Below are 14,297 nucleotides of genomic sequence, written 5' to 3'. Positions count from 1 at the left end.
AGTTACGGCCCAGAAGTGGTTCTTCCCGTTTTGGGCCATAACCGGCCCAGTGACGGCCCAGAAGTGGTTCTTCGTGATTTGGGCCATAACACGCCCAGTGACGACCCAGAAATGGTTCTTCCCGTTTTGGGCCATAACACGCCCAGTGACGACCCAGAAATGGTTCTTCCAGATTTGGGCCATAACAGGCCCAGTGACGATCCAGAAGTGGTTCTTCCCGATTTGGGCCATAACAGGCCCAGTGATGGCCCAGAAGTGGTTCTTCCCGATTTGGGCCATAACAGGCCCATTGACGGCCCAGAAGTGGTTCTAAAACACACAACACAAAACCACCTGGTTCTAAAGCATAGAAAATAAATCATACCTTCAAGATCAAGACAGCACCCGGCCTTTTTAGGATAAAACTATTCCAATACACATACAGTAGTACACAAATAAGGAAATATGAATCATTATATCCATGACAGAATATCATAAACAAGTAAACAATATTTAAACAGGGTTATTCATTTCACCATTTTATTCACAATAACAAGTCAAAGTAATTGTATGCATGTAGGTATGCAATCTGGTCTGCAATCTCTGTTTTGGCCTGACAAAAATAAACACTTATTCTTGAACTGTAACTGTCCAGAAGGCTGTGATATCCAACACTGCACAGGATAGACAGTATGCCCCTGATTTTTCCATACGAATTTCATCCCTGATTTTCTTTGCTGTGACTTCAATATGACACACAACTTGACCAACTTACGGTCATGCATAACTGATAAATCTATCGATTGATCAATTAGACTGTGACCGGAGGCAGAGTAATCAGGCGAGGATCCAGAAATGCGCGCAGCCAGAAAGTTTATTGTGATCGCAGAAAGCGATACAATAAAAGGGAAATCCGTAAAGGATGGTCGTGAGCCGAGTAATGGCACAATACTTCGCAAGGAGCTGACTGTGCTCCTTGCTTATCTGGGAGTCCTCATTAGTAAGATTATACGGAACACCTGGGGAACCCTGCCTACTCGGGCGGAGCTGTTGACGAGTGGGCGGCGGGTTCCGCCTGAGAGGGCGTGACAGTACCCCCCCCCTGACAGCCGCCTCCTGGAGGCCGACGTCGCTTGCAGGGCCTGCCACGAGCAGGCTTCGAGGGATAACGTGCATGGAAAGCTGCCCGTACGGCGGGATCCATCGGTGACTTGCCTGGGATCCAGCAGCGCTCCTCCGTGGAGCAGTCAGTCCAGTCCACCAGGTACTGAAGTTTACCCTGGCGGCGACGAGAGTCCAGGATGGCCCGGACCTGGTTAGCAGAAGGGTCCTCCTGGGGGACGACAGGGGGCTCCGCAGAAGGAACCGGTGCAGGTTGCAATACACTGTGTTTCACAGGCTTCAAGAGGGAGACGTGAAACGTGGGACAGATCCTGTAGACCCGAGGTAGTTGTAGGCGGACAGCGACCGGCCCCACTTTACGGAGGATACGAAACGGACCGATATACTTAGCGGTCAGTTTTCTACAGCCTGGAATGCGGAGATTCCGGGTAGACAACCAGACCAGCTGTCCCACCCGGTAGGCTGGTCCTGCCCGACGTCGACGATCCGCTTGGGTCTTTAACTGTGAAGCCTTATGTCGTAGAGCCCGTTGAACCCCTCGCCAGACCTCCCTGCTTCTCTGGAACCATTCCTCCACTTGTGGTACAGGTCCCTCAGGTGAGTTCCAGGGGAAAAGTAGTGGCTGGTAACCAAGAACGCACTGAAAGGGTGACAGGTTAGTTGTAGAACTCACCCGGGAGTTGATTGCGTATTCAGCCCACACTAAGTGGGCTGCCCATTCATTGGGTCCTCCACGACATAGGACTCGGAGAGCCTTTGTAACCTCCTGGTTAGTGCGTTCTGCGAGTCCGTTTGATTGTGGGTGATAAGCTGAGGATTGATTCGTAGCTTACGGCACATTTCATGAAACACTCTGGAATTGAATTGTGGTCCTCGATCTGAAACAATGTCCATAGGAATGCCATAGTACCGGAATAATGAATTTATGAGTCTGTCAGCGAGTTCACTCGCTGAGGGCAGTTTGGGCAGGGCGATAAGTCTGCACATCTTTGAAAATCTATCCACAATGGTTAGAATGGTGGACTTACCCTCCGATCGAGGAAGATCTGTAATGAAGTCCATGGCAATGTGTGTCCAAGGTTGAGATGGTATTGGCAATGGTTGGAGTAGACCGGCTGGAGCTTGATGGGAAGCCTTTACCTGTGCACATTCGGCACAGGCGTCGACATAGTCCTGGGTATCCTTCCTCCAGCTCGGCCACCAATACCTCCTAGAAACCAGTAGCTGGGTAGACTCCACCCCGGGATGTCCGCTGCTGTGGTGGGAATGAATCCAGTTCAACAACGCTTTCCGATGGTGACGAGGTACATACCGGGCACCGGGTGGACACCCCGGGGGTGGAGGTCTTTGTTCGTTTGCCTGTCGCATGGTTTCCTCCAAGGTCCAAGTGATGGATGACACGAAGCACTTGGGATCCAGGATTGGAGCTGCCTCCTCCGTGCTGGTTGGGGACTCATACTGACGAGACAGTGCATCAGCCTTCACATTTTTATTTCCCGGTAGATACTGTACGCGAAAGTCAAAGCGCGCAAACCACTGAGCCCAGCGAACCTGGCGCGCCGATAGTCGCTTGACCGACTGGAGATATTCCAAGTTTCGATGATCAGTGAACACTACAAATGGGTACCGGGCGCCCTCCAACCAGTGCCGCCACTCCTCTAAGGCCAGACGAATAGCGAGTAGTTCTCGTTCACCTACAGGGTAGTTGTGTTCGGCTGGAGATAGCTTACGTGAGAAGTAGGCGCAGGGATGCGGGATCTTCGTCCGGTTTGCGGATAGCGTTGAATGAGGACGGCTCCCACGCTGACATTGGAGGCGTCCACCTCCACCTCGAAAGGTTGGCTGGGACAGGGTTGAGCTAGGACAGGAGCAGTGCAGAATGCCCTCTTTAGCTGGTTGAAGGCTCGGGTAGCCTCCTCTGTCCAGGAAAGGCGGGACGGGGCTCCTCTAGTCAGGGATGTGAGAGGGGCTGCTACCTGACTGAAGTTACGTATGAACCTGCGATAGAAGTTAGCGAACCCCAAGAACCGTTGTAGCTCTTTCAGCGTTTGGGGCTGTGGCCACTCCTGGATGGTGCTTACCTTGCCCTCCTCCATGGCGACCTTTCCTTGTTGCAGCACATACCCGAGGAACTGGATACGGGTACGGTGAAACTCACATTTAGCTAACTTGGCGTAAAGATGATGTTCCCGTAACCGTTGGAGCACCTGTCGTACCTGTCGGACGTGGGTGTCTCTGTCTGGGGAGTAAATGAGAATGTCATCTATATACACTATAACACACTGATTCAGCAGATCCTGGAAAACATGATTCATAAACGACTGGAAGATTGACGGACTATTAGCTAGTCCGTACGGCATAACTAGGTACTCATACTGCCCCCTGCTGGTGATAAAGGAGGTCTTCCATTCATCCCCCTCCTTAATACGAATGAGGTTATATGCACTCCTTAGGTCCAACTTAGTGAAAAGCCGGGCCTCTCGTAACTGCTCCAAGGCAGAGGGAATTAAGGGAAGGGGTTCCCTTCTCTTGACCGAAATAACGTTAAGTGCCCTATAGTCAATGCACGGTCTCAGTCCTCCATCCTTCTTCTTCACGAAAAAGAATCCCGCGGTTACCGGTGAGGTAGAGGGCCGCATGATCCCCTGCATGAGACTCTCTCGAATGTAATCCTCCAGCGAGGTCTCCTCCTGGACAGATACGGGATACAGCCTCCCCTTGGGTGTGGTGGCACCCTCGAGCAGGTTAATCTCACAGTCCCACTCTCGATGGGGAGGCAGAGAAAAGGCTCATTTTTTACTAAAAACGTCCTGAAAATCACGATACTCCGGGGGTAGATGGCTCCCTTCATCCGATTCCGGGCTCTCTACGCTGGAGGTACGACAGGGCAGGGACATACATGACGAGAGGCATTCTGGCGACCAGGAGGTTAGCTCACCCCTTCTCCAATCGAGCTGGGGATTGTGTCGTTGTAGCCAGGGCAGACCGAGGATCACCGGGTCTTTGGCATGCGGTAGGAGGTACATCTCAATCTGCTCCTCATGCAGAGCTCCTATTCGAAGTCGGAAAGGGTGAGTACAGTTACCGATGGTTCCGTCCTGGATTCTCTGTCCGGTGACTCCGAGGACCGTGAGGGGGCGTGCCAGCTTCTGGCAAGGTAAGCCTAACTGATGGGCCAGCTGCTGGTCAATAAAGTTACCTGCTGCCCCGCTATCCACAAGGGCAAGGAGTTCCTGGCTCCCTGTAGATGAGCTAATGCTCACTGGCAGAGTAAACTGTGGGAGGTTGGTCATGGCTCGAGGTGGTGTACTCACCGGAGGGTTATTCTCCTCTCGGCTGGGTCTGATGGGACATGTTGACAGCACATGCCCCGCCTCTCCACAGTAGAGGCATAATCCTCTCTGGGTCCTCCGCCTGCGCTCTGATGCCGTGAGGGGGGCTCTACCCAACTCAATGGACTCTGGAGAGTCCGCTGAAGTTACCGGTGGGGCGCGGTGACTCTCCGCCTGGGTTCTCACTCTCCTTCTATCCCTGACGGTGTTATCCAGTCTCACGGCGAGACGAACATACTCCTCGAAGGATAGGGCCTCTCCTCGAGAGGCGAGCTCATCCTGGAGATCCTGATTCAATCCCCGGCGGAAAATGGACATCAGAGCGTCATCTCTCCAATGGAGTCCGGCGGCTATGGTGCGGAATTCCAATGAGAACTCCACGGCTGACCGACCCCCCTGTCGGCAATCCAGGAGACGGTCTCCTGGTCTCCTTCCCATGGCAGGGTGGTTGAACACCTCCATTAAAGCCTGATGGAAGTCCTGGGGAGTCTCAATTAGAGGACTCTGGCGAGCCCACAGGGCGGTAGCCCACTCTTGTGCTCTTCCTGTGAGAAGTGAGATGGTAAACCGCACCTCCGCTCCTGGGGATTGGAACCTTTCTGGATGTTCCTCCACGTAGATTCCGACCTGCATGAGGAAACCCCGACATGTGTCGGGGTCTCCATAGTATCGCTCAGGAGGAGCGATAGGAGTGGAGAGAGTAGCCCGAGGTGGAGAAGCTGGCAAGGGCACATGGGCTGCTTGGGAGGTTAGAAGCTGCTCGATGGCAGTCAGCCGACTTTCCATAGATCGGCTGTGCGCTGGATCCATGTCTTCTAGGCGAAGTATTCTGTGACCGGAGGCAGAGTAATCAGGCGAGGATCCAGAAATGCGCGCAGCCAGAAAGTTTATTGTGATCGCAGAAAGCGATACAATAAAAGGGAAATCCGTAAAGGATGGTCGTAAGCCGTGAGCTGGGGTCGAAAGCCAGAAGGTCAGTCCTACACGGGCACACAGGACACGACCACACAGGGGAAGGGGAACTGGAGGGATCAGCAGGTAAGTGGGGTCAGGTACGGGGATGAGTCTGGGGAAAGGAAGAAGACAAGGTAAGGCGAGCACAATAGGAATACAGAACAGGGAAGGAACAGCGGGACCACGAGAGACAAGTAGTTGCTTGGCAAGGCTCATAGTAATGGCACAATACTTCGCAAGGAGCTGAATGTGCTCCTTGCTTATCTGGGAGTCCTCATTAGTGAGAAATACGGAACACCTGGGGAACCCTGCCTACTCGGGCGGAGCTGTTGACGAGTGGGCGGCGGGTTCCGCCTGAGAGGGCGTGACATAGACATTAGACGCATATAAATATGGACAGAACTGTCATGTCCTCCATGAACAGAAAAAATAGAGGGTGCAGGTTTGGATTAGCTGTTAGTTTCTGTGGTGCGAGCTTTATCACTTCTCAGAGAGAGAAATGTCGTTCGGCGTGGGAGAGTGTTGTGCTAAATGCGTGTGTCCCACAGACAATACGTGAGACTTGAGAGCTCTGCAGATGTAATCTAACGTTAAACATCTGATTAAACTTGAGCCCTGTATTTATGTTACGTCAAGGTGTGTGACTTTTTTGAACCGGCTTTTTAAAATGAACGATAATTTCCAACATACCGTCCCGACAGAGTCTTAAGCTGAAATCTCTGACTAAAAAGGTTAAATGGAACTTTTTTTTTGTCCTGTCCGGTAGCTTTAGCAGAATCATGGTCTGAATGCACTGCTGTGCCAAACATGTTTGCTTTACCATGAGGGGCTCTATAAGCTCTGTATAGACCCCTCATGTTGATCGATTTCTTTTTATTTAAATTTTATTTATTCAATTTTTCACACATATAAAAACATTGCAGTGGGTGAGCTGGCTGTAGAGGAGGGACATATTGGGGGGGGGAATAAGGAAAAAAGGAAAAGGAGAAGAAAAAATAAATAAAAAAGGTGTGGATAGATTCAGAAAGGAGTAAACAAAATTAAAGTGTGCAGACAGTAACACAACTATACAGTACAAGCATATAAAATCTTAGTGTGTGCTTGGATGGGTGCGTGCAAGTATATGTACATGTGTGCTCCATTGTGTAGGCAAGATGCAGGCTAGTGTGCGTGTGCTGTGTGCGTGTGTTGCGTGTGTGTGTTGTGTGCGTGTGTTTATAACATGGAATGTACTAAATAGCAAAGGTGGGAGGCTGCAACCACACCCCACAAGAGCCAGAGGTCAGTGGAGACATCACGTGATGTGCTGTGGCTTGTGAACCAGCTGGAACTCACTTCGGGGGCTGAGTGTTCCAGGAGGGATCATGAATCAGCAGCACCCCGAAGCACCAGCCGTTACCGAGCTCCAGTGGAGATATACAGCAAACAAGCAGCCGTTACCGAGCTCCAGTGGAGACATACAGCAAACAACCAGCCGTTACCGAGCTCCAGTGGAGACATACAGCAAACAAGCAGCTGTTACCGAGCTCCAGTGGAGACATACAGCAAACAACCAGCTGTTACCGAGCTCCAGTGGAGACATACAGCAAACAAGCAGCCGTTACCGAGCTCCAGTGGAGATATACAGCAAACAAGCAGCCGTTACCGAGCTCCAGTGGAGATATACAGCAAACAACCAGCCGTTACCGAGCTCCAGTGGAGATATACAGCAAACAACCAGCCGTTACCGAGCTCCAGTGGAGATATACAGCAAACAAGCAGCCGTTACCGAGCTCCAGTGGAGATATACAGCAAACAAGCAGCTGTTACCGAGCTTCAGTGGAGACATACAGCAAACAACCAGCTGTTACCGAGCTCCAGTGGAGATATACAGCAAACAAGCAGCCGTTACCGAGCTCCAGTGGAGACATACAGCAAACAACCAGCCGTTACCGAGCTCCAGTGGAGACATACAGCAAACAACCAGCCGTTACCGAGCTCCAGTGGAGATATACAGCAAACAACCAGCTGTTACCGAGCTCCAGTGGAGATATACAGCAAACAAGCAGCCGTTACCGAGCTCCAGTGGAGACATACAGCAAACAACCAGCCGTTACCGAGCTCCAGTGGAGACATACAGCAAACAACCAGCCGTTACCGAGCTCCAGTGGAGACATACAGCAAACAACCAGCTGTTACCGAGCTCCAGTGGAGATATACAGCAAACAACCAGCTGCTGCTCAATCTGGGTCGGCTCTCGGTTCAGAAACAAGCTTTAGTTTCTGCTCCCATGACTGTGGCTTTTTGGCTTTAAGCCCCAGTAGCTTCTTTCTTAGCTTGATTTACTAGGTTCCTGTTTGTGTTCCACCTTCTGGCCCTGGTTCCTGCGCAGTGTGACCTGCAGAGTGGAGCCCCTGCTTATCAGAAGCCCAGTTCCCATCAGCACTGAATACCTGCATCTTCCTGGCTTCTCCGCAGGCGGTGACCTGCCTTGGCTCTTTCTGTTTGCTTCTTGTTTACGGTGCTAATTTACCTGCTTAGTAGTTACTGTCCATAATAACGTGATCAGGTCTTTCTGGTCAGTCTCACATGTCAAGTTCTCATATATGAGCAGGGGTAACAGTACTTCTATTATACAACCTTGAAGAATAAGAACTTTCACAATAGAGAATTCCACATAAAATTTACCTGTACATTTATTAGTGCAGAGAGCTTGAAAGATTCTAAATTTAATTAAATTAAAAGCCAAGACATCCTTATTCTCTGTGAGGAAGTAGTATTTGTACAGCTTCCCCACAGCCCCCATCACTGTGAGTCTCTGGCACAGTAGTACACAGCCGTGTCTTCAGCTTTCAGGCTGTTCATCTGTAAATACAGCTGGTTCTTGCCGTTGTCTCTGGAGATGGTGAATCTGCCCTCAACAGACTGGGAGTAGTAAGTGTCACTACCACTGGGGTTGCTGATAGTTGAAACCCACTCCAGTCCCTTCCCAGGAGCCTGTCTGATCCAGCCCATATAATAGCTACTGAATGTGAACCCAGAGGCTGTACATGTCAGTTTATGTGATTCTCCTGGTCTCTTCACCACTGGTTCAGACTCAGTCAGTACAATCTGATCCTTCGCACCTGTAAATAAAGAGGTAGAGCAGACTTTTAGATGAGCACAAAGAAAGATGCAGAGAGAAAGAGAGACAGAGAGGAGAGAGACAGGGACCTGAGAGAGCCAGTGCTGTGAGGGTGAGCAGGGCTGGTAGGAGCTTCATGGCTGCAGGACAGAGGGAGGAGCACTGAGGTAAAGTACACACTGAGTCCCAGTGACTGCTGCTCTCTGTCACACACTGACACTGGCTCCTTTAAAAGCTGTGGCAGGTTTGTACAGGATCCTCCTCTGACGGGCGTGGGGGGGGGGGGGGGGGTTGTGGGGGGAAAATGGTCACATGATAAAGTGATATATTTGCTATGCAAAGGCTTATTATACAAACATTATCTATGTGCAGTTCAGTCCACAAGCGATAATCACACACTTTCAGTAGAATCCAAAATCCAATTTCAATATGATCTCATTGTAAATGTTTTAAATGTACAGTCTAACAGACACAAAATATTGCACGTTATATAGGCAGTTGTTGCATACGAATATTGTACGTTATATTTTACAAAAATATTGCAGTGCATTTGTTTATTTGCTTATTTGTTTTACTACTGCTTCTCTAAAAGTTGTAATGTACATGTAAAGACAGACATACCTTACAGTGGAGGTGCAATATTGCACAGAGTAACCAGAGAAACGGGCCGGTGTGTGTGCGGGTTTTTGGGGTAACCTTTGGGTCAGCTGTTCAAACCCAGGTGTGAGGACTCTTCAGCCAATCAGTCCTCTAATTAGTCATTTAATTAGGGAGTTGCAGCGAAAACCTGCACACACAGCGGCCCTTTCTGGCTAAGACTGGCCGCCCCTGACCTAGAGTATGCTGCTTCCCTGTACCTGGTTAGGTTTGCCCTCTGGAAAGCCCTACAACTGCGATATATTTAAGGAAGAGCATATTTCTGATACCCTTTGCGTGTTTTTTGCTTGGATCTTCCAAGAGAATGAAAAGGTGGGTTCAGCACCTTAACTCATGCTAATAAGTGAGCTAAAACCAAAGATAAATGTATCCTATTAGAAAAAGGGATTCTGTTGTTACAATATCAAAATTGAATAACAAGTTATAATACATAATTACACTGTGCACCTTCATTATACAAAATTTAAATACATCACTATACTCTGACAGATGCAGTATTTAAAAGTATTTAGTAAAATTCAGAAAACAGAAGTATTCAGGTACAATGCAAACCAAATGTAAGCAATCAATTACCAGGAAGCAAGATCTTGCATGAAAAAAGCCTTTAAAAGTATGAGGCCTCCTATTGTCATTCAGCTGTGGATAAAGCCTGCATGTTTAGGGGAAACTAATTTATATGAAGCTCAGATGGATGCACTTGTTTATCTCTCTGGGGGAGTGTGGAAGTGTCTTCATAATCACTGATGGTCATACTGTACTGCCCTCTATAAGGGGCTCTGGCGCCCCCACATGGTGAAGGTCTGCAAAAATAAGGAATATTTTCTGGAAATAATGTTAATTTACTATAAATTACGTATAGAGAAATAATTAATTTCTTCTATATTGCACACAGTACTTGGCCCTGGGTGCCTGAATGTGCTGTGCAGATATTACAGTACCCTAGTACAAACTCTGACAAACAGCTGTATTCGGGTCTGGTGGGGAAAGGACAGGCCTGCTGGTTAGAGACTCCAGGGGAGCCATAAGACCTGCATCACATTAGGCCTCAGGGAGTTTTTGTATCACTCTCCCATTACATTCTCTCACTGTGAGTTTCGTGCACAGTAGTACACAGCTGTGTCTTCAGTCTGCAGGCTCCTCCCCTGTAAGGACACTGTGTTGCTGGAGGTGTCTCTGGAGATGGTGAATTTATTCTTAAGTGACTCTTTGTAAGCAGTGCTCCCACTAGCCCATATTACTCCAATCCACTCCAGTGCTTTCCCTTCAGGTTGTCGGATCCAGTGTGTGTCATAGCTAGTTACTGAGTAAGAGACTTTACATGAGATGCTTGGAGATCCTCCAGGTTTCACAGTGATGGACTCTGACTGGGTGAGTTCAACATTACAATAAACACCTGAAGGGAAAAAGAGTGTTTTTGTACGTCAAGAAATACAGAACAAATCATTACCAAGAACTGCACTTAAATTTCATGTTTAACTGACTACAGCAGATAGACTTTCATGTGAAAACACCCAGTAAAAAGAATAAAGTGGCTGTAGCAGCCATTGTGTTACAGAGGCGTCCTTGAATGTGACTGTTGTCTGTGTGTTTGAAGGTGTCACTCTGGCTTTTATACAAAGTCCAGCAGAAGCAAATGAATCTCTGGGGATTGTTGATTGAAATCAAGTGAAGCAGAAAGACAGATGGCTGTACTGCTGTATATGGATAACTGTGCTGTTTGAGATGGACACAAGCTGAAGAATGAGCATTAATGGCTTATAGATCTGCTGATGGTCTAATCGTGTCTGATTACCTTTGGTATTTGATAATGTATAAAATAGCTCTTTTTAACTTTGCAGAAGGTGTAGTAGGTACAGTATGTTTGACTTAGTTGCCTACTTATAAACCCCAGTTGCCATTATCTCAATGACCTTTCAGAACTGGCACTTCAATTCTGACTAATAGTTATTACTTGTAATAAGTTAATAGTAACATGGCAACTGCCTACAATTCCAATAAAAGAACCTGACAGTCAGGGATGGGACACACACTCATGAGGCTGGAGAATCAACATTGTAATGAGACTCCTGGTTGTTGTTTAACAATAATAATAAATTCTGTGCAAATAATTTGAGATAATATAGCTTTCACATGCAACATAAATATGCATGTAGCCATAATGACATTAACACAGAGTGTACAGCCCAGCAGGGTAGGGCTCTGCGCCCATGTCTGGAAGGTCATGGGTTCAGCTGCTCTGAGTATTTATATCACTGTTGGGCCCTTGAGCACGACCCTTAACTCTGACTGTTCCAGGGACGCTGGCTGACCTGCTCTCTGACCACAAGCTTTCTTCCCTCTTATGCCACTTTGGAATAAAGTGTTTGATAGATAAGTTAAACTTAAATAAACTTCTGAATCTAAGGGCCAGAATTAGATTGGATTCCCTAATGATTCCTGTGTGATGAAGGTCACAGACAGAGGATTATAGTCAGACGTCTCTCACTGAATCCTGAGTAGAGTAACACACTGCAGTGCCATAAGCTTTACAGCCTGCTGTTCTGAGTCACCCTGAACACAGAAGTCTGTATGACCCTCCATAAGTAGTTCTGGCGCCTCCTGCTGGAACTGCAGTGATTGTTTGTAGTTTGATAATCCTTCTGTTTCTACAGACCACAGGCAATTCTACACCCTTCAGACTTTTTTCACATTTCATACGAATTGGATCCCATATTTCCTTAGACTGAAAGCCGCAGCCCTGATCCATATAATCACGCCTGCTACAGATCACAGGAATTATATTAAACACTTTTTGAAATTTATCTCTTTGTCTTATCATCTTAATGCTTTTTATCCTGAAATTTAATTAAAATGAGCGGCTCTATACTCATTACATCTGGATTAAAAAAAGTCATTTCTTTTATCAAAGATTTTGCAAAACTTAGTTATTAACTAATAACTTAACTTATAACTTAATTATTAAGTTGTCCTGTCCAGGCTGCTTGGGTGTAGCTTCATCAGAAGAGTTCAGACTCACACACCCTGTAAACCCATTACTTTAAAAAAAAAATGAATAGTCAAATGTCAGGGAGCCTCAAAACGTTTGAATCATCAGTCATCAAAATCATTGTTAAATGTAAGTCTTTTTATAGATAAATTATATTATACATCGACATCCATCCCTCCCTCCACTGTCTGTAGCCTCTTGTCCAATTCAGGGTAGCGGGGGATCCAGAGCCTTACATCAGCATCATTTTTATTATTATAGGGCAGATTAGTGATTAATAGTATCTGCCGCTATGGAGGATTTGACATACACTCTATGGACGTATTGAGTCAGACGTCTTAATCACTGAATTCAGGTCTTTTCTTCAGGCTCATTGCCACAGCTGTATAACATCAAGCACCGAGTCATACAGTCAGGTTTACAAACTTCTGGGAAGGAATGGGATGTTCTGAAGAGCTCAGTGAATTCAGGCGTGATACTGTCACAGGATGGCACCTTTGTAATGAGTCAGGCTGTGAATTTCTTCCCTGCTAGATATTCCACAGTCAGCTGTATGTGGTATTATTGCAAAGTGGAAGTGTTTAGGAAGAAGAGAAATTCAACCACAAAGTGGCAGATGACATAAAGTAATACATTATAAACATGTAAAATAATTAAATTTGAGGGTAAAATGTCGAAATTTCAGCTAATCATTATCAGTATTATTGTGTCTCATCTCTTATGCCCCCAGTCACTGCAACACTGGCTGCAGGGCCTCCCAGTCCACTGCATTCCTGTGCCTCTTCACCCTCGCTATTATCCGACCCCCGTTCCCTGGCCTCCTGCCTCTCACCCTGACAGTGCATCCACATTGCTGTGCCATTCCCCAGCACGATGGGCTACTGTGAGAAGATAAGAATGAAGCTCTGCTATAGCCAGTGCACCACCTGTCCTTCTGGATCTTTAATCAGCAAGAGCCACTGCAGTGCGGCGAGATCAGTGCAAAGGGTGAAAGGCTGGTCACAGGAATCACAGCAGAAGGGGCGGATCATGGTCACCGCCGCCAACAGCTGTATTCGGGTCTGGTGGGGAAAGGACAGGCCTGCTGGTTAGAGACTCCAGGGGAGCCATAAGACCTGCATCACATTAGGCCTCAGTGAGTTTTTGTATCACTCTCCCATTACATTCTCTCACTGTGAGTATCTGGCACAGTAGTACACAGCTGTGTCTTCAGTCTGCAGGCTCCTCCCTTGTAAGGACACTGTGCTGCTGGAAGTGTCTCTGGTGATGGTGAATTTATTCTTAAGTGACTCTTTGTAATCTGTGTCTCCATCATACCATATTATACCAACCCACTCCAGCTCTTTCCCTGCAGGCTGTCGGATCCAGTTTGTAGCATAGCTGTCATCAGTCACTGAGTATCCAGAGACCTTACAGGAGATGGTCAGAGACTCTCCTGGTTTAACAGTCTTAGAAACTGGCTGAGAGAATTCAATATTACACTGTGCACCTGTAGAGAATTAACATGTTTAATTAAAAGTCATTTTAAATGCAGTAACATGCTGTGAATACAGTATATAATTGTATATAGGAACAAAGTAAGTACAAAAGTATGATAAAAACTATAAAAACCATCCAGAAGGTCGTTATCTTACATGGAAATAAAGGCATTAAAAGTATCAGGACTCTCAGAGCTTCCATTGTAACACAAAGTCTTTGGCTGATTTGATGGTGAAGTCTGTGTGTTTAGAGGAACCTCATTTATATGACGGGCAGGTGGGTGAATTTGTTTACCTCCCTGGGGGGTTGAAGGAGCCTCTTAGCTTATTAAAGACAGATGGTCATACTTCCCTTCATAAGCTGCTCTGATGATCATACACTGGGAGGAATTTATCAAGTAAAGGATAAATGTAAAAAATACTGCTTTTAAATTTGGAGAAGGGAAACAGAACTGCATGAGACCCTGACCAGCATAATCAGTAAGAAGATGGATGGATGAAGATTATCATCATTATTAAGAATGATAACCACTCTTAATTTTGAACTTTATTATAAATTAATGTATGACTTTTCTATATTAAAAAAAGTATTTAAAAAATGTCACTGTTTATAATGAATGAGCAAATATACTCTAGGGCCAGATTGGGATTAAGGGCCCATTTGGGATTAAGGGCCAGATTGGGAT

The 14,297-nt window shown here is 46.9% G+C and overlaps 1 gene segment (V, D, J or C); it reads right to left on the bottom strand.

Annotated features, from left to right (window-relative positions):
- Positions 1-8,154: 8,154 nt before the first annotated feature.
- The window catches only part of LOC125741974 (Ig heavy chain V region 6.96-like), a 70,209-nt gene continuing 64,066 nt past the window's right edge, over positions 8,155-14,297 (bottom strand). The window contains 1 exon segment of the V gene segment in view: positions 8,155-8,491. Within this exon segment, the coding sequence occupies positions 8,172-8,491 (320 nt within the window).

The sequence above is a fragment of the Brienomyrus brachyistius genome, chromosome 5, assembly GCF_023856365.1.
Source record: "Brienomyrus brachyistius isolate T26 chromosome 5, BBRACH_0.4, whole genome shotgun sequence".
In the NCBI taxonomy this organism is placed as follows: Eukaryota; Metazoa; Chordata; class Actinopteri; order Osteoglossiformes; family Mormyridae; genus Brienomyrus; species Brienomyrus brachyistius.
Note: the sequence above shows the minus strand (reverse complement) of the source record. Positions and strands in the feature narration are given on the sequence as shown.